This window comes from Perna viridis, chromosome 2 (genome assembly GCF_037379345.1).
Source record: "Perna viridis isolate PV_CMFRI_1.1 ecotype Kerala chromosome 2, ASM3737934v1, whole genome shotgun sequence".
Classification (NCBI taxonomy): Eukaryota; Metazoa; Mollusca; class Bivalvia; order Mytilida; family Mytilidae; genus Perna; species Perna viridis.
The window spans coordinates 51,453,344-51,473,543 of NC_142446.1; the positions used below are offsets into that span (position 1 = coordinate 51,453,344).

General features: G+C 32.2%; 1 protein-coding gene across 9 annotated transcripts in view; it reads right to left on the minus strand.

The window, feature by feature from the left end:
• LOC148625688 (papilin-like) overlaps positions 1 to 20,200 on the minus strand; it is a 129,654-nt gene that overhangs the window by 32,609 nt on the left and 76,845 nt on the right. For 8 of the 9 annotated variants that reach the window (XM_088569373.1, XM_088569369.1, XM_088569370.1 and 5 more), the window contains 12 exons: positions 15,437 to 15,526; positions 12,706 to 12,876; positions 10,710 to 10,811; positions 7,370 to 7,537; positions 6,253 to 6,435; positions 5,589 to 5,894; positions 4,719 to 4,859; positions 3,063 to 3,107; positions 1,965 to 2,147; positions 1,517 to 1,684; positions 1,136 to 1,242; positions 207 to 408 (listed from right to left, as the gene is read on the minus strand). In XM_088569373.1, coding sequence (XP_088425499.1) covers positions 207 to 408; positions 1,136 to 1,242; positions 1,517 to 1,684; positions 1,965 to 2,147; positions 3,063 to 3,107; positions 4,719 to 4,859; positions 5,589 to 5,894; positions 6,253 to 6,435; positions 7,370 to 7,537; positions 10,710 to 10,811; positions 12,706 to 12,876; positions 15,437 to 15,526 — 1,866 coding nt within the window. The remainder of the gene's footprint in view (positions 1 to 206; positions 409 to 1,135; positions 1,243 to 1,516; positions 1,685 to 1,964; positions 2,148 to 3,062; positions 3,108 to 4,718; positions 4,860 to 5,588; positions 5,895 to 6,252; positions 6,436 to 7,369; positions 7,538 to 10,709; positions 10,812 to 12,705; positions 12,877 to 15,436; positions 15,527 to 20,200) is intronic. The other variant, XM_088569374.1, reaches the window with a different exon arrangement.

Consider the following 20,200-nt stretch of genomic DNA (forward strand, 5'->3'; position numbering starts at 1 on the left):
CCCAAGAGTGTTTACAACAGTATAACAGAAGAGTGGAAGGGCAAAATTGGCAAGATTAGCAAGACTGGCAAATGGCAATCCAAGTGAATATTGTACCGGTACTTACTCTCAGACATAGTATTTTTGACAAGGTACTCAGTAGGTTGAGTGGAACGGCAAAATTGGCAAAGTTGGCAAATGGCAATCAGAGTGAAAATTGTACTTACTCTCGGACATAGTATTTGTGATAAGGTACTCAGTAGGTCCCCTCCTACCATCACCTAGTATAGCAGTCAGGTTAAACTTATACTGAGTGGCTGGTTTGAGGCCATTAATACTGTAGGAGGAGGCACTTCCTGGAATGTCAAGGACACTGGTATCATCACGTTGGATACCATCTCTATAGTAACGTTCTCCACTGTAGGAAAGCTGTCAAAATAATCCAAACAAATCAAATAAAAGAATCTAGAAAAATCTGAGGTTGAATGAATCAACTATACACGAACATGTCGTTGATTATATACCACATACAATGTAAATGGATCGTAGTATACAATCTTAATGATCACTACTCTATATTGCCAAGAAGGTCTAAGTACATCATCTTATTTTATTACCAGTCAATTATTCTTTTGACTGTAATTAATCCTGCAAATAAACTTTCTAGTATACAAATAAAGGGTGTCAAAAAATGCAAAGCTTTATTCTGCCACTGTATAATAACGTTTTCCTGGTTACCTTTTCAGTTATGAGCAACGTCAAAAACAGGAAACAGGTAACAAGTTTAAAGGTGCATGGGCAAACCGCTGGACTCAAAAGAATGCTGAAAAAAATCAATTATTTTGAGCAAATTTTGCATGTTTTATTTTGAAAATGTGGTTGTAGGATAAAAACAATACATTAAAATTGCTGAAAATATCAATATATTTATTTGTACTTGCTCAGAAACAGTCAGATTAGCTCAGGGAACCCTCGGAATCTGATTGTTCCAAAAGGTCATCAAATAAATTTGATATTTTCCAGCATTACCCATGTATTGTATATTTATCACTGATACTGAAGAAGTCAAACATATCCATGAACTACTCCACAACTTAACAGGTATGGTGACCAGAAAGCCTGACAAATGGTTATAAACTCCTATATTTCTGCCTACCCTATATTGTCTGACATCCTTAGCCATCACTGGTGGATCCCATTTGAGTGTGATTTTGTTGTTAGACTTATCCATAGCATAGAAACCATTCACCTTCAACTTGGTCTCTATAAATAAAAATATAAACATTTTCTAATTTTCTGTATATACTTTATAAAAGAAGGGCCGTTTGGCTTTGTAAGTACATTTTTTAAATTATAGATATATCGATCATTTTGTCAAAACTCAAATGTAGAATTGTGTGAGGATATTGAACCTGAAGAAATCTTAATAACCTTTACAACAAAGAAAGATATTTGGCTTTTGTAAAACACAATATTTTATTTGAACTTTAATGTATTCCAATCTGATAGTCCTTCGAAAAATTGTCTACAATCTTACCATCACTTCCACACCTAATGAGACATTCAGCACGAGTCATAAATCTGTTCTCGTTTCCACGACAACCACCATAGAGAAACTCTCGGCAGTCTCTAGATGAAGTTTCATAATACCACCTCCTGTGGGCTGCCTTACATGGACCATGTACTTGGGGTAACTGGCATACATCTAAAAAAAATGTAATTATTTTTTAAAATTGGTTTTCCTATAGAGAGACATACCACCTCAGATTTAACCCAAATAAGTTTCCGGTACCTTCTTAAATGGTAGAACTGGTAGAGTGGTAGAATTTGATATTGACAAAAGTGTATAAACTTTGTGATCACCTCTGCTAAGCAGTACTGTCCTAATGGCCACCTGTACTCAGGAATAACCTGTCTCAAAAGACAATGATTAAAATATCCTTATGCAGTTCAATTAAGGATGCTAAAATTGATTTTGTTCTCACCTTGAACTGTAACACTCTTACGGCAAGCAGCATCACATTCATCCTCACTAGCAAAGTTATTTTTGTTTCCTTGGCAACCACCATACCAAAATCTGGTACAGCGTCCATCTTTTGGTGAAAAATGCCATTTTACAGAGTAGTTTGAACAAGGGCCTCTTTCTGCATCAAGACTACAATACTGAGCTGAAAAATAATTTAAAGATATAGTTAATATCAAGTATTAAAAGGTGAAATCATGGAATGCTATGTTTATATAATGTTGACATCTATTGTGATCAAAGCAGCATGTTGGATCACTTTCTTCTGGGGTAAATGACCATAAGCATTTACCTAACATTTCAGCTACACTAAAAATACATGTATTACTGCATTTTTAATGAGAAAGTTGTCTTGTCCAAAATATATGGGAACATCTATATTTACCTGACTTCTTTTAAAATATTCAACAGTTTATTTACTATTTTTTATTGGAATTCTATTTTTCAATTTAATATTTTTAAAAGTACAAATTTTCACTTATTCAATAGCCGATACCAAAGAAACCTGAGTTGCTTTTATGAAATCCACTAGTTTTAAAATTAAATTTGTTTTTCTTCAGTTCAGTCACCTTCTCTCATATTATGGTAAAGAAACTTATAAAATGTTTTAAATGGTCAATATTTCACTGCAATTCTGCTAATTTTCAAAGATTGTAGGAATGGGCAGTTTGCAATATGGCACTAAGAAGTAAGATATTGGGGTACGGAGGAACGGAATTCCATCAGCTTACATTGTAGGAGTACCCCAAACCTGTGACATCATCATTATATATTTGTGAGCACATAAATACCTTCATTTTTTAATAAACAATAAGGACAAAAAAAAACATAATGTAGGCTACAAATAACTTAAAGTTTTTACCAATGATAGCAAACATTGCAGAAAGTTCAACAGGAAAAAATTCTTATTAAATGGTTGTCCAATTTCTCTTTTATAGGATGTGTACATCTTACATTTGTAGCACTATGAATGTACATAAACTCTATGCAATATTTGAGTAATTTTTGTTAGAGCTACAGATTATACAAAGGAATTATCAGATGTATAAGTAATCCTTACCTACAGTACCTGATCCAGTGGGTTTTTCTGGCGGAGCTACCTCAACTGTAATGTAAAATCATTGTTAAAGGGCTAAGACATTTCATTTTAAAATAAATTTACTTCTACATTAAATATTTCTATTTTTACTATAAAAATCTACAGCATTCATGTTCGAATGATCCATTGAACAAATTCAAAAACAACAGCTGAGGTTCCAACCTGAGCAGTGGGGACAAGTATGAATCCTTTACATTAGCTTTGGCACAGGAATCTAAGACAGAATAAATATGGTCAATAAAATTAGGAATTTAACTTTTGAGGTTAATTACCAAAAAAATCTGAATATATGATTAGATTCAACAACAAAATCTCATGCTTGTATTGGATCCTTTGGACCTCAAAAAAGATCAATTTAAATCAAGACACCAAAATTTGAAATTTATACACATAGGTTTGATTCAAAATATCAAGGAATCCCAACTGTTTTATTTTTTGTTAAGAATTGGCTATGATAAAAATTTTGCCTATTGAAAAATAACATAAATTTTCCATGTGCATATTGTTTATTGTGCAAAGTGCAGTAAACAAAATATGTACATGGAAAATTTATGTTATTTTTCAATAGACAAAATTTATATCATAGCCAATTCTTATAAATTAATTTGAAAACATATTTTTATCTTTAAACATGAGAAAAGTAGCTATGAATTTAACTGAATAAGGGTGTGTCAATATTTTTTTATCCATTGAGATATAACAAAATTATTTCAACCAATCAGATTACAGTATTTATCTTAAATTTATTTAAAATTAACTTAAGTTAACTTTCTTCAACCCTAAATTGGACTAACTTGAAAACTGGATCAAAAATTTAAAAATTCTTCACCAAACACATAATTAAGGTTCAGCAAATTAAACCAGATGAAGTCAAGAACTTGAATGAAGCTTTTACAGAACTTGTTCTAAAAAAAATAAGTGATTTATGAAACATTCTATAAAATGCTTTTTGGGGTTCTTAATTCCTGAACAGTAATGATTTAAAAGACCATAAATAAATTAGCCCTAGTTGTTTGTTAAGAGAGAAATCTACCAAGACAAGAGATCTATAACCTAAGACCACATACCACACCTACCAAAACAGAGTTCTAACAAGTATGACCACATCCCATACCTACCACAACAGAGTTCTGAAACCTATGATCACATCCCATACCTACCACAACAGAGTTCTGACAAGTATGACCACATACCACACCTACCAAAACAGAGTTCTGACAAGTATGACCACATCCCAACCCTATCAATACCTAGCAATAACAAAGTTTAATCAAGTATGACAACTTCCCACACATATCAATATCCATTTATAATAGGGTTCTGACAAGTATGACCTTCCAACAACAATATTCTGACATGTATAACCTATCAATAACAGGGTTCTGACAAGTATGACCTACCAATAACAGGGTTCTGACAAGTGTGACATAGCAATAACAGAGCTCTGACAAGTATGACATACCAATAACAGGGTTCTGACAAGTATGACATACCAATAACAGAGTTCTGATGAATATAACAAACCAATAACAGGGTTCTGACAAGTGTGACATACCAATAACAGAGTTCTGACAAGTATGACATACCAATAACAGGGTTCTGACAAGTATGACATACCAATAACAGGGTTCCGACAAGTGTGACCACATCCATTTGAGCAGCACTTCATGGAGCCTCCACAGTCATTATCACTGGAACATCCCTCAACACAAATTCCAGCTGATCCAGTGACTGCTGGGCATTCTCCCGGCTTGTAACCTGAAACATAGAGGCAGAGTGACAGATGTTGTACATATGTAAATAGGTCATCTCAATTAACTGACTGTATAAGCAGAAATATCTTGTCCCAAACAATAAAAGCATTGATACAGCAGTGAAATATAAATGAAAACCAAATACATTTGTATCGAGAACATTTTTAACACCTTTCTGTAACACAACTAAACCTTTTGTAGAAAACATAAAATCTGTAATCAAAACAACACTATTAACTTCAGAAGACACAAAACTTATGACATTATGACATCACAACACTGTAAACAAAGTGAAAAAAACATGAAGAAAAGGACCTGGAAAAGAAACTGAAGAAGGCCTAAGCTGAAAGGTTTTTTGAAAGGGTTGAAAAAGACAATTCAATACCACAGAAACATTTCATGAGAAATTTTTAAACAATAAAATAAATTTACCAGCATCTCTATTTGTTAAAGACACTAAAAATGCTGTAGATATAGATCAATATTTCTATTTAAGGAGGTAGACCTAGGGTAAGAGACATAACTCTTGAAATCAGTTGTATGTTTGCATCATATTCAATTTCACCAAAGCCTTTCAAGCTTTCATTTGAAATAGAATGAAATCAATCCAAGTTACTTTGATGCTTAGATGAGATCAATGTAAACATTCCAATGATTTGTAAGAGTTATATCCCTTACCCTAGGTCTACCACCTTAAAATCAAAACCTTGAGGTTTTTTAAAAGAAAACTCACTTGCAGCAGCCCTGGTCTTGTTGTAAGCAGCCATACTCCACAAACTGAATTTTGTTCCCTGAATGACCTTGACAGCAAACTCGTACTGTTGACTAGGTTTGAGGCCAGTCACATAGACTTGTTGAGCAGTGGTATTCAGCATTGTGTAGGAGTTATCTTGATCAGCTGATAGTGGCTTGTAACGTACAGAGTAAAATCTTCTCTCTGTGGCATCAGCAGCATCAACATCAGTCCAGGTAACAAAAGCAGTGTTGGAAGAAACCATATCAGCCCTAAGGTTTACAGGTGGTGTCAGTAAATAACTGTCTGTAATATCAAAGATGGATTTTATTTACACAAAATTCAAACTCATTAAACAAGTTTTTCAATTTACTCCTTACAACAACATGTTGGCAGTATGTAATTTAAAATTGTCACTATAATGTCAATTTGGTATAAATTTTCTCAATAATTTGACCATAGTTTCATAACAAAAAAAATTCTAAACATCAATCTAGAGCATCACGAATCCACAGACAAGATTTCTGAATACAGTGAAACCTGTCTTAACAAAACTCAAAATAATGCAAAAATCTGTTAAAAGTAAACACTTTTTAAAGTCTTCTTGTATCAAGCCAAGCACCTGTCTTGAAATGGTTGCTACCTAATGAAGAATTGTACTTACCACTAGGATCTTGACAAGTCATGCCACAGCCATTTGAACAACATTTTTGGTTTCCTTCACATTCAAGATCTTCTTTACAGTTTTGTACACATGGCCCAATGTTGCTGACAGAAAGACGAGGGCATTCTCCAGGTTTGGTGGTCGGTAAAGGTGCTGATGTAGTAGTTGTTGTTGGTACTGCAACTAAAGCATTAAAATCAGAAGTTAAGGAAGTTTATATAATGTGAGCATTAAAACACAGCTACAATTAAATTTCCACTATATGAGGCAGCTGTAACCTATATAAGGATGAAGTTATAAGCTAAAGATGTCTTATTGATTGAATGACACTTATTTTATGTTGTCGTCTGAATATAGCTGAAATACTGCTGCTCGGACGTTAAACCCCAACAATCAATCAATCATATCTTATTTTGGTTGTTTTCGTAGGTTCCAGTAGACTTAAGGATGACTTAGGTAGCACACTAGCTAAGAATCATGCAAAATGTGATTCATGGGTAAAACGCCTACTTATTTTTATTTTTGATATTTTGTTTGAAATGTCTCATAGTAAACAGAAAAAAACATGTGGTTTTTCATATAATCTGTGCTCTTAGTAGATAAAAATTATATAGAATACACTGTAGATTTCAAAATTAAGGGAGATAACTCTGCAAATAACACTCAAATACAATAGAATCTACTGGATTTTCAATGTATATTATCTCCTAAGAGCAGGCAGATTTGAATGAATAATTACTATTCATAGTGCAGGCCCGTCAAAAAACAACTTAATTACAAAAATAAAAATATGTAGCCTTTTTTGGGGTGTATCACATTTTTCAGATTTTGCATGATTCTTACATAGACAGATACTTAACCGCAGTTGTAACAAAAAGGAAATAAAGACACACAAGTTGATACCTGATGTTAAACAATATTTTATAGTACTAAATAGCTGTGCAAAGTTTCAAAAAAATTTATTGATCTGTTCTCAAGTTATCATCTAGAAACCATCAAGAGGCAAATGGAGAGACAGAAATATACACAACTTTTCTAAAGGTTTTGCATAATACCTAGCCACTTTGTGTGGCAGGGTAAAAAAGCATACCAAATTTATAAACATAACTTCTACTACCTGTTATTAAACATTTTGCTTCACAATCTTCCTTGGTGTCAAAATTATTTCCATTCCCATCACATCCGCCATACCAGAATCTACCACAGGAACGAGTTGTAGCATTGTGGAACCATTTAACCTTGTAATCTCTACAGCTCCCTAACTTACTGGGCAACCGACATACATCTAAACAAATGGAAATAGAATACACATATGACAATTTACCAGTCAAACACACTGATTGATTGATTGATTGATTGATTGGTTAATTGATTGATTGATTGATCGTTGTCTCATTTTCTATGACAGATATTTCATTTATTTCAAAAGGAGAAAGTTTAACCAAGAAAATACACTGCTTTGTAGTAGGCTGACACACTAAGCTGTATTTTTTTTTATTGTGCTAGCTAACATAATTATAAATTAATGCCCAAAGGTAGGCTTGTCATCCCAATTGGACACCTTATTCTGACTCTGAGCCAATCAGTTATCACTCTATCCACTTAGCATTGCATGATTGGAAGAGAAGCAATGACTATCAACTATTGATTCTTCAGTGTGGCTAAGCCAGGGTTCAAACCTTCAAAGTTATATAAGCCTTGAACAATAACCATATTCAATTATGTACATGTACATTCTTAACATTCCTTAAAATTTCATTAAAATCCAAAATTAACTGATCTGTTTATCAGGAGATATACTGAACATATTAAAACATGTAAAACCTGAACGTTTGATTATCAGTCTTTGCAGAAATCAGGCAATAATTATTTAAATGCCTGCATATCTACATATGATGTCATAACTACCTATAAAATTTCCTCAAACTCTGTTGAGTGGTTAAAGAGCTGTACGTGGCACTTACTGACAGACATTTTACTTGGATGAATAGTTATTACTGTCAAAAATTACTTCATTGGCTATTTACAATATGAATATACCAGTAATTAAGTAGCAGCCTTTAAAAGATTTATGCAAAGTCTGTCAAATGCGATACACCTTAAAAAAGGGTACGCATTTTTATTTTTGTTATTAAGTTGCTTTATAGGTCTATATGATGAAATATATAATTATTCATTCCAATCTGTCTGCTCTTAGGAGATAATCCATATCAAAAATCTAATAGTTTCTATTGTATTTTGGTCTCATTTACAGAGTTATCTCCCTTAATTTTGAATTCTACAGTACATTCTATATAATTTTTATCTCCTATGAACATGGGTTATATGAAAAAACGCGTTATTTTCTGATTACTATGACATTTTAAACAAAATATAAAAAAAAAATATATGTTGGCTTTCAAACCAGGCATCACATTTTGCATTATTCTTATTTGGAGTGCTACTTAATTAATTTAACACAGTTTTGTTTTGTCAAAAGAAATACTATACAACGTTGTAATTCAATACTTCAAAATGTTCCAAAAAGTATGATAGGGACTGTTTTCTGTTCTATAATTTCACTTCACTGTCAGCCAGGTATAGTATAGTGCTGAGAAATCTTGAACTCTTATTAAAGCCTTGCCTCATTTACAAATAAAGGTTAATAACAAAATTACTGAAATGATAGGTAAACTCTAGGCAAAAGTCAAAAGGGAATAGTCAAGAGAAGGAAAGTGGCAATATCAAGGCAAAAACAGGAAGTTGGAAACAACCACAATTGCCCTGATAGTAATGGTGAGTTAAACCACTCGCTTCCATTATGGTTAATTTCTTGTGATGTATTTGCAATATAAACAGCACATAATCATCACCAAACAAATTTGGTAAAATCAAGAACCAGTAGTCAGATATATTAATGATGTGAAAATTCATCTTTAATGTTCTATTCGTCAGAAGATCTGTATATCAGGAATAATTTTTTTCAGGCAGTGTATGAGATTATTTTTATGAAAGAATAATCAAAGATGTTTTTAGGCAATATATATACAACAGAACATTACTGTTCATAGCCATTGTAATTTCTATGCACTAAGTGCATCTCCCTATTCTTCTGATATTTTTTTTCTAATTAAAAAGATGAAACGAAAGTCTTACTTATTTACAAAACAAGTAAGAAATGTCAAACCATTATAGAGTTAAACTTTAAGATTTATAGTAACAAAGGATCATGGGATTTCCTTCATTTAAATACTTGCTCGCTTTTATAATTAATATACAGACAGAAATTATGTCATTTTCATTTCTTATTCTACTTTGAACTATATGGAGTGCTTTTGAAATTATCCCACCAGCGTAAAGAATAAACATGTACTGTAAGAACAGACAGCAGCAGTACAGCATGGGTGATTGCGCAATCTCTCATAGACACATAAAATATCAGATACATTGCAGGTGCCAGTACTTAAATTTTTTATTTTTTTAAAAATAAAAATCGGTAAAATATTTGTAAGCACTTGGTAACACAATCCAAACCATCATACAGGAGGCCTTGTCAGTTGTTATGATAAAAACATGTACAATTAGCAAATCAGCAGATTTTTGTGGTTAGTACCTTCCTCACATAACCCCTAACAGATATAGTCCTTGTTTCCTTGTTATTTGAGAATATTTCATACCATGAAAATTAAAAATTTCTTTACCTTGTTCATTTGAAATGAATGAAAATTTCAAGCTATGTAAAAAGTACTAAAGAAGTTTATGATGAGGTCATAATGCTTATACCAAGAGTTCTGTGTGTGGTTCTAGTAAAGCAGAGGACACTTACCCTAAAGGTGCACCTTGTCCATGCTCCCAGTTTTTAGTGGAGTCTGAGATGCTCATTTATTTTTGTTATTTTTTAAGTATTATTTTGGTTATTTTATGTTCTTTGTTGTGTGTGTGTCTGTTTTCCATGTCTGGTCTTTGTCCCTTTTGAATACATTCTTTTGATTTCCGATGGAATCTTGTTTCCCTTGATTACCCTATCCTTTTATAAACTTATTACCAGAAACAACAGTCTAGCAAACAGTAAGATGAAACACACAGAAACTGTCTCAGAGATATACTTCATAAAACTGAAAAAAAGTTGATATGACAGGCATCCCAGCATTTAGAGTAAAATAATAGAATACACAAGAACTAACATTATGTAAAAATATAAAAATCTAGAAAACAAAAGTGTGAAAGGTGGAAGAATGGTTAGACAGTCAAGGGAGAATGGATAGAGAAGAAAAATGGGAGAAATACAGGCACAGAATAATGATAAAATTTTGTTAGCACTAAACTTTTTTTATTTCTTCCAGCCTGTGTATACCAATCAATGGCTTATGACACAAATTGTTCAGATACAAGGGTAAGACAATTTCCATTGTGCATATTGCTGCCTTTGGTATCTTCTATCTCCTCCCCCTACCCCCCGCATTATTTTATATATCTACCTGAGGTATCTACAATTCTATCTCCTGTGTTATCAGTACTACCAGTACCAGTTCTATCATCTGTAGCTGTGTTTGTTCCTCGGTCAGTCTCTCCTGTGGTTCCTGTTAGATATAATTCATTTTGGAAATCATATTCTTGTTCCAAGAAAAGAATCTATAGGCTGAAACAGTCAGACTTACAAGAAATTAAGTGTATGGTCATATAAGTGTGACAAAAAGCCAACAAGATGAAGCCAAAATGTTCTACATATTGAGATTTAAAATGGCTCAAAAACATTGCCCACTGTTTTTTTTTTTTTTGTTTTTTTTTGTAAAATATACCTCCCTCAGTGAGATAAATGTTTTGAACAGGTATGCCTATACTGATGAACACCCTTAACCTTACATGTAAATCTGACTGATTTTTAAATACATGTTCTTGCAGTATTATTGGAAAATTTGGAGGACAACAAGCATGCTGGATTGTTTAAGGTTGGAGATGGATGTGGTAAGGTTTTTGCCATATGGATGAAGGATAAGGACATTTAGACCCCCAGTTGTTACAGTATCTGAACCAATCCATGCAACTTTAATTGTGATCGTTCATTGATCACCGATCCGTTTCCAATCAGTTATCCATCAGTCAAACCAATCAATTAAACCGGTAATTGCTTCCTTATTACATCATGTGACCAGTGATCCGTTTGTTTCAGTTTTCCATTTTTACACACATTTACTAAATTATATAATAATATATTATTATAAATTCAGACATCAATTAATTCACTATTTTTTTAATGAAATATAAATGTTAATTCAGGCCCTAAACTAGATATTGATGACATGGAGAAGTTTTATAAATTCTGTTTGAAAACTAACAATATTATGTCTATGTAATTTATTACAAAAACTTCTCCCTCTCAAAGACAAATGGGAGAAGTGAGCAGAAACAAGGAGAAGTGTTTGCCCATTTCTCCCTCTAGATTAGGCCCTGTTAATTCATTAATTTAAGCTCTAAGTAAATTTAATGTGCCATTTTATTTTATTTGTTCCAACCAAAATTCTGAAATTTACATGAACCCATCATCTGTCATTTTACATAACAAAACATTGATCAGATCAGTCAATGTTAATTGGTTTTGAAACTGTCAGCGATCATTCAATCACCAGTCATCAATCCTTCAAATAGTAGCACGGATCAGTTCAGGGAATATAAACAACAAAACCATTTGGATATTACTCCAAAAATGGTAAACTTTAGCACAAGACAATAGTTTACCACTGTTGGTGTAATGCCCCATTAGGTCAATTGTTTTAGCCACTAAAATCATTTGTGTTTTCTTAAAAGCAAAGACCCTTGTCATTGTGTGACATCCCCATTCCAAAGAAATCATGCCATTCTCCAGAGAAGATGGTAGATTTTAGAATTAAAGAGAAGCAAATCATTTTTGTTCCTTTTACAAGTGATATCAAGTGACATGCTTGTGTCCTTATTTAAAAAGAAGAGGAAAGTTTCCAAATCATGCATTTTGTGCATTCTTATATAAGAATTTGGTTCTCATACATTGTTTCTATCTCAGATACCATTATTGTCTATGTAATGTTGATATTCTGCCTTTTTATAAAAAGTTGATTAGTTTCATGATGTTCCTTTGTATTGCAGTGCTGAACAAAACCTGTGCAATAGTGTTCAGTGTGGAAATACATAACAATAAAATTGAAATTTGAAGTGTTACATAGTTCATGGTCTCAAATTGAGTGAAGTGACAAGGTGATGGGTTAAAACAAATATCTGAGACAATAAACTCATGATTTTCAGAAACACAAAAAAATATCCCTTTAATAGTTTTGCCTTGTTTTTTCTCCAAATGGTAATGGAAATTTGCAAAACAATATTTTCATACTGTTAAATCTTGATTGGCATGTCAATGCAAATGTTATGCCCTTTAATGAATATTTGCCCACATTGCCCACATTGCCTTTGATGTTAAGCACCACACTTTTGACCAATACAAACCTACGTCAGAGGAACAAGCAGCTTTACATTCCTCCTCGGTTTCGAATCGGTTGGTGTTGCCCTGACAACCACCGTACCAAAACCGCTGACATCGTTTGTCATTGTAATTATAGTACCAATTAACTTTATATTTAGTACATGGACCCCTGTCTTTGTTTTGGCGACATCGAGCTAAACAAAGAAGACGTAGAATAGATAACCACTCCCAGTGCAAGACAACACAAAAAAAAGTTAGCAAATATTTCATTATATACTGTGTATTCATGTCTACATAGTTCCAAATATAGCTTATATGTTAGTTACAGCTGTATAAATTTTTACAAAATCTATTAGCTTCTGATTGGCATGAAATTAATTTTTTTTATTACAGGCTTTATAAAATGTAATTTTCCGATTCTCATCTTTCTTATTTGGATGGGAAGATGTATGTATATTTTTATTCAAATAAGTGATTTTTGAAAATAAAGAAATTATTGAGATGTTTTCATCATGCAAAAAAAGGTCAGGTAAAAAATATATAGTTTAGAATGGGTCTACATAACAGCAACAAATTTCTAAAGCAGGGGATATTTCTGATGATGAAATAACATGTTTTAGACCATGTCACAGCAAATTTTCAGACTTCATTGTCAACTTTTTACAATCTACTGAAAAAGTAGACTGATAATTTTTTTTTAAATTGGGTAGTTCCACTAAAATCTGTCAAAATAAAATTTGCATCATCATTCCTAAATTAATATTACATCATTGGTTCAACCCAGATCCTAATGACTCAAGTCTTTCGCACCTATTTAATTTCACAAAAATTAGAATTGCATTGAGCAAAAAAAATCATTTAATAGCAAAAATAAATGTATACAATCATTTCATATTTTACAGTAATTCTTAACACCTGAAAGAGTCATTTTTGCCTACAACATTGATAAAAAAAATATTTTATAGCACATACAACAATAATCTTAAGGTGGTAAAGTTGATCTTCTTGTGATTAAAAGATAAACCTTAGGTAGATGAGTGGACAATTGCAAAAGAAATATAAACATTATATCAATATCTATCAATTGTCATGACAACTACATTAAGAATTTTGTCAGGTGACTACTATTTAATCAAGGGAGGAATATCTCTATTCCCTGAACATCAACATTGTATGAGCTATATCACAAAATACGGTTAATATGTAGATTTTAAAAAAAGCTCAATCATGTCATTTTTTTTTAAATTGGATATATATAAACATGGCTGGCAGTTATCCAAAGGGGTGTAAAAGACTAGGAATGAGAACCATGAAAATTATCTTATGAGGCCTATTAAAGAAAAAGTCCTAAATAGCTTAATCTTATACCCATGATGAAATCTGTTATCATTTCAAAAACCAATGCACACATGAAATTTTTTGGAACAACTTTTTTGCAGAACATTGAAACCACAAGTATATTGATTTGATACTGCGCCTTTTGACACCTAGATTTCCGCTGGCTACAACAGAGAAAATTTGGAAAGGAAGGAGGAAGCTAGGATTGAAAAATGGGGAGGTTCAAACAAACTGGCAATGGTAAAACTAAAGATATCAAAAAGCACAGTAAATTAATGGTAAACTGTTCTACAACTATACCTATTACATAACTTTACATTTAATCTTTTATTTTCAATTTTTCAGATTTAATCTTGAAACAAAACATTTTCAAATATTAAAAACCAGATAATTCAAAATAATAGTATTAAGAACTAACACCTTAAAGATTTATCACTTTAATTGCATAACCTAATTCTGTGACCTTTCAAACAGCTTACTTAACCTTTAACCTGAAGTGTTTATGAGTACCTCAAGTATGGTAAACTTAACAACACTTCAAGTTTGTAAACCCATTTTTGATGAGACAACAATCTTTAAAGAAAAGTCTTTCAAAGTTATAAACCAAAATATTTACATGTACTTGTTGTGCTAGTATTTATGACTCAAAATCATTTTGTCTGTTATGAGTACAACAAATTTGTAAAATGAAGCAGAGACAGGGAAGAGACAGATCACAGTAAGCTTAAAAAGCCATGAATTATGCAATAAACCAAATATTTAGCAAAAAATTGAAAAAAAGAGCAAAACAGTAATTAAACATGACAATAAGATGCATTCCTTTAACAAAATAATATGATAGAAGCAATAAAATTGACAATGTGTTAAAATACCTGAACCTTCAAGACTGCCATACAAGCATAACATTAAATCAGCCGTAATATTATGTAGAAGCAGGTAATAATTTAAGTGCAGCTAAGATGCATTGTAAATACTATATTATATACTGCATAATGGGAAGCTCGGGTAAGGTGTGATGGTGTGCAACTAACTACATTCTATATCCTATCTAACAACATAAAAGATGCAGCAATAAGCTCATTTATTAAGGTTACTTCTAATAGAAAAACTAAAATTATCTAAACATAAATGCATTAATTTCAGTCTGTTTGTTAAAAAAGCATGGCTTATGTCCCTTGCCTCAACAGAACTGTCTGTTTGGAAGGATTTTCTTTCACAGGAAACCCAATTATGGGCTTGTCACCTACTTAAGGAATCCCAATATTGTTGTTGTATTAACATTTCATTTTGTCATTTGGTCAGAAAATAAAAGATTTGTTTCCATTCATAATCTCTGGATTACATCCACTACCAGATTGATCCACTACACAGTATTTATTTTCTACACCTGTATATAAAATCTAATGTAAGCCCTACCTGACACAGACCCACTGTGACTGCCGCTTGAGCTGCCATGTCCAGTCCTGTGGTCTGAACCACTGCTATGTTCTGTACTGCCAGTGGCCCCTGTAAAATAAAACATCTTGAGAAAAAACTGATAATGACAATCACAGGTTATAATTTACAGTCAGTTTGAGTTTGATAACTTCACCTTTCTAATAATTTGATGGAATGTTTGTCATAACCAAAATAATATGTTTTGTATAACAGAAACGTGTGCTACATTAAGATAGTTTCCAATCGTTTTTAGAATGTAGCATTCTGTTAGTTTTAAACTATTTGGGATTGTGTGTGTGTTGTTGGGGGGGGAGGGTAGGCAGGGGAGTAAGGGATAAATCAATTATATATTGAAGCAAAAAGACTAAGTGAATTTTGAATGACTGTCATTTTTTAAAATTTGGAAGCAAACATTCCTGAAAAAGGAAAATAACAAAAATACCAAACTGATCAACTAGGCAAAACTAATAGTAAAAAATAAAAAGTCCATACAACAAATGGCAACATAGAGGCAAATACTTTAAAGTTGGAAACTTGCACTGTACAGGCATTTCTGATAGAAATGGTGAGTTTAACCAGGTTTTATAAATTTGGACACAAAAAAACATCCATGATATTATAAATAAACAAAAAAAAAACATTCATCATAGAGTGTCAGCAATTGTCTCTACAGAAAATGACCATGTAAATTGCATGCAAAATACATCATGTAATAACAGACAAATAGCTGTCAATTATTATAATGCATCAACAAAATTGTTTAGATTTCTATCTAATTTTAGTGCTGGTGTAATTATATTTTTTGTCGAGGATATTACCCCTGACAAGATTTCATGTTCTCTGTTATATGAACAGGGAATAGGTTGCTTACAAGACAATAGATCTTCTTTACGGGCACAGCTTGAGAAAACATATCTCAAAAGGTTTCATCTATATATACCATAGTTGGAATTGAGAGTATCATAGCTGAAGTCGTGGAAATAACATGGAAAATGTACAGAATGTAATAAAACAAAACAAAGCTATATACCACAGCTTTCAGTGTCTCGGAGGGGGTATAACAGTAAACAGAACAGCCAAATCCATATAAGTGAAATGAACAGGATAAAAACAAGAGCATAATACGCTAAATCACTCTCTGCAATAGAATCTTTGTATTCAAGTGACTTTTTTTCACTGCTGGTAAAATACCAAAGGTATATCAATATATAAAAATAAATAAATAAATGCAAAATATGCTTTATTACCCCATTAGACTCAAATGGCCCTCTTTAACATTGTTGGAAACTCATGACTAACAAAGCTTCATTTCTCACTTTATCGTGATGACGATTCCTCTTTAATAGTATTTTAATAATAAACCAACTATTTTTTTTCATTGCTGGTATAATACCAATTGCATATTGTTTACAAATATTACACAACTATTGTTTCAGGTCCCAAAATACCAAATGTATGTATATATAAACAATAAAACTACAGACAAACAGACTTCTATTATGTAATGCTTATAATATGGAATAGAAATATCATGCATCCATCAACAACTTGGCACTCGCTGTCAATTTCAAAAATAATGGAATAAATACTTGGAAACGTAGCTATATTGCTCAAAGTTTAATATAAGACTGAACTAAGAGTAATCTAGGGAACTAAGATTCAAGAGGAAATCAAAAGAATGTAATACAGGGACAAAGACAAGACATGGAAAACTGACATACACAACAAAGGACATAAAAATAACCAATATAATACATACAAAGCAACAAAAGTAAATGAGCAATCCGGACTCCTCTAAAAATTGGGAGGATGGACCAGGTGCACCAGTAGAGGAATAATAATTCAGTAAACTACTATGTATAGACACTTATACTTGACCAGCAGTGCTTAAGTACCAGTCCTTAAAAAATTCAGACAGTGGCTACAGCAAAGTGATTCATGGTGTAGAAAAACCCATGGTCAACATATGCTATATTTTTATGTGACAATAGTCTTTTCTGTATTTAGATCTGTACTTTTGAGAAAAACTACACTTTAACCTCCCACTAAAATCAACCAAATCAAACCAAATCAAGAACCATAACTCTTGCAATGTGCTAATTTCATGTACAAGCTATATAAGTTTTATTTCAAAAACACAACCCCCAAATGAAAAACTAGGACTGCTAATGTGATCTATAATGGCTTCTGAACAAGAAATAAAACTGAATTTGGTGAGTGTTTGACAAGTGTGAATCACCTCCTTCATTTTATAAAGACAATCCATTAAATAGATTGCCAAGCTTTTAAGCGGAGAGGTAATGTGCAAGATTTCACAAAATTTTGAAAGATCTAATGAAAAATGCAGCAAAATCGGCTTTTTAAATGCATGAGTCTGACACAGATTCCATGAGACTTGTCAGGCCAGCATAAATTGGTAGATAATTCCTATTCTTGAAGTGAATTCTGTGCTATGTACAATACCAGGAATTTCAGCTGGAATTATATATATATGTACTTTCTTCATGGAGTAGCAGCCACAGAAAAACACATCATCCTAACTTATCATAATACTTTTTTCTATAGTCCACAGACTAAGTTTAAAATTTGATTCAGTGATTGCTGCTTAATGAGTAAGGAATTTCTTGAACACTACTAGGATATAGCATGAAACTCAACCCATGATTTATTCAATTTTTAACAGTCTTGGAATTTGCTAAAAGATAAAATACCAGTCAATATAACACTTAACATGTAAAGTTTCTTTGGGTATATTAGATAGTCAAATGTAGACAATGGCTATCAAAAAGTGTCCTTCCAAACTAGATCGTAGAACTAAACAATTCAAGTTTAAAGTGGATTTCAGGCTGCTCCAAACCAGTTAGTAAATATGTAAAGCCACTAACATGCTACTACTTCAACTACAGACGGATCAAGAGAGTTTTTCCTCCCCTACAGAAGATCAAAAGATATCCACTAGAATGTAATGGTTTAACAGCTGATATTGTTTTTAGGACAAAGTAATTTGTATAGAAATCATCTTAAAATCAAAATAAAGATTAGAAATTAATACATCTAATAAGAAACTTACGGAGAAAATTTGATGAAGAAATGACCTCATCGAGAAAATGTGAATAGACTGACATGTATGGAATAAAGTCTCTCTAAAAACCACTCGAACATGGGCAGAAACTAGAAATAACACTTTCAACTATTTACAATAAATATGCTGTTAGCTAACACAGCATCTGGGATTTGATTGCAATTATGTGCAGTACCATAGTATATAAGTGTAAGTATTTGTAAGAATCAGGCAAAATGAGAAAAATCAGAAACATGCATCTCAAAACCCACCAATCTGACAATGTAATATCACTCAAGGATACTATCTCTATTTGAAAAGACTGATTTGATCTCTGCATCACTGGCTTTGTTCAGATATTTTTCAATAGAATCTTAGAAAAATGAGGTTTTTGACAGAGTTATCTGCCCTTGAAATGTTTGCTTTCAGTGCATTTCAATGAAATTGTAACTCAATGGTCCAGCATGATATGGAAAATCTTGTCTGATTTCTTTGATTTTTATGGTGCAAATAGTCAAATTAAACTATCAAAATGATGTTTTTTTTTTCATACCATGTTTCACCTACTGCCTGATTCTTACAGGGACTGACACTTGAGCCAGACTTTCTCTGATATTGTAAAAAGTACCATCATATTTAATATTGAAATTACAGTACAATATTTCATTACAAAATTCGAGTAATATTTTTAGAATTCTCATCAATGCATCCAAGAGTTTGCATGTGGCCTAAAAGTTCCTTAATCTCATTTATCAAAATCATATTATCATCAAAGTCATCATGGGATAAGTAACTGTTAGCATGCAGTAAAATTCTATAATTTATCAATATTATATTGGATGATATAAAATACAGTCTAAACAACTGAACTGGTCAATGAAGAATATAACAGGCACCTGTTTTCTTAAATAAATCAAGAAAAAAATGTTTCATGCATGAAGTAGATATGCTGAAAACATAAATTTCATGACAGAATAAAAATTTAGTTTATTTTATCAAAAATAGCCATCAAGTCCACCTAATGGAACAATAAACAAGTAAATAATGTAAATTTCAGACAGACAGGAGCAATAGTCAGATAAAGTATTAAATCAGATGGTATCACCAACTAACTGAAGCCAAGACCATCAATACAGCAATGAAGGATAACATAGAATTGGCATAGTATGACAGAAACATCCAATCTCTGGCCAAGCCATGTCCTCAGGTGACTTATTGACTTCCAAGATATGAACTTGGCATTTAATATCCCATTAATGAGAAGAGCTATAGTCTTTCAACAATATCTGTCTTGTCTCTAAGTGCCAAAGTATTTTTGTAAAGGAGTTTGCAACAGTATTTAGTAAGAAAAATAAACCGCTGATTGAGCAAATCTGCATTTTGTCATATGTTCTGCACAAATTTAATTGCTATTGCTAATTGCAGTTGAGTCACTGTGTTTGCTATAATCCAGAACCTACAAAGCTCCATTTTCTCCATACTCAAGACAAAACACATGGAGATTCTAAATAAAAACTTCTAAAAAAGCTGATTTCTTCATGTTATCTCAAACATAACATTTTGACAGTGAGTACAAAACTTCTGTTATTTAGTACTTACTCCCTAACCAATTATAAACACTTTCTGTTGTGAACTTTAAAACAAGACTATTTTGTTTATACCTACAAGAAAACTTCAATAAA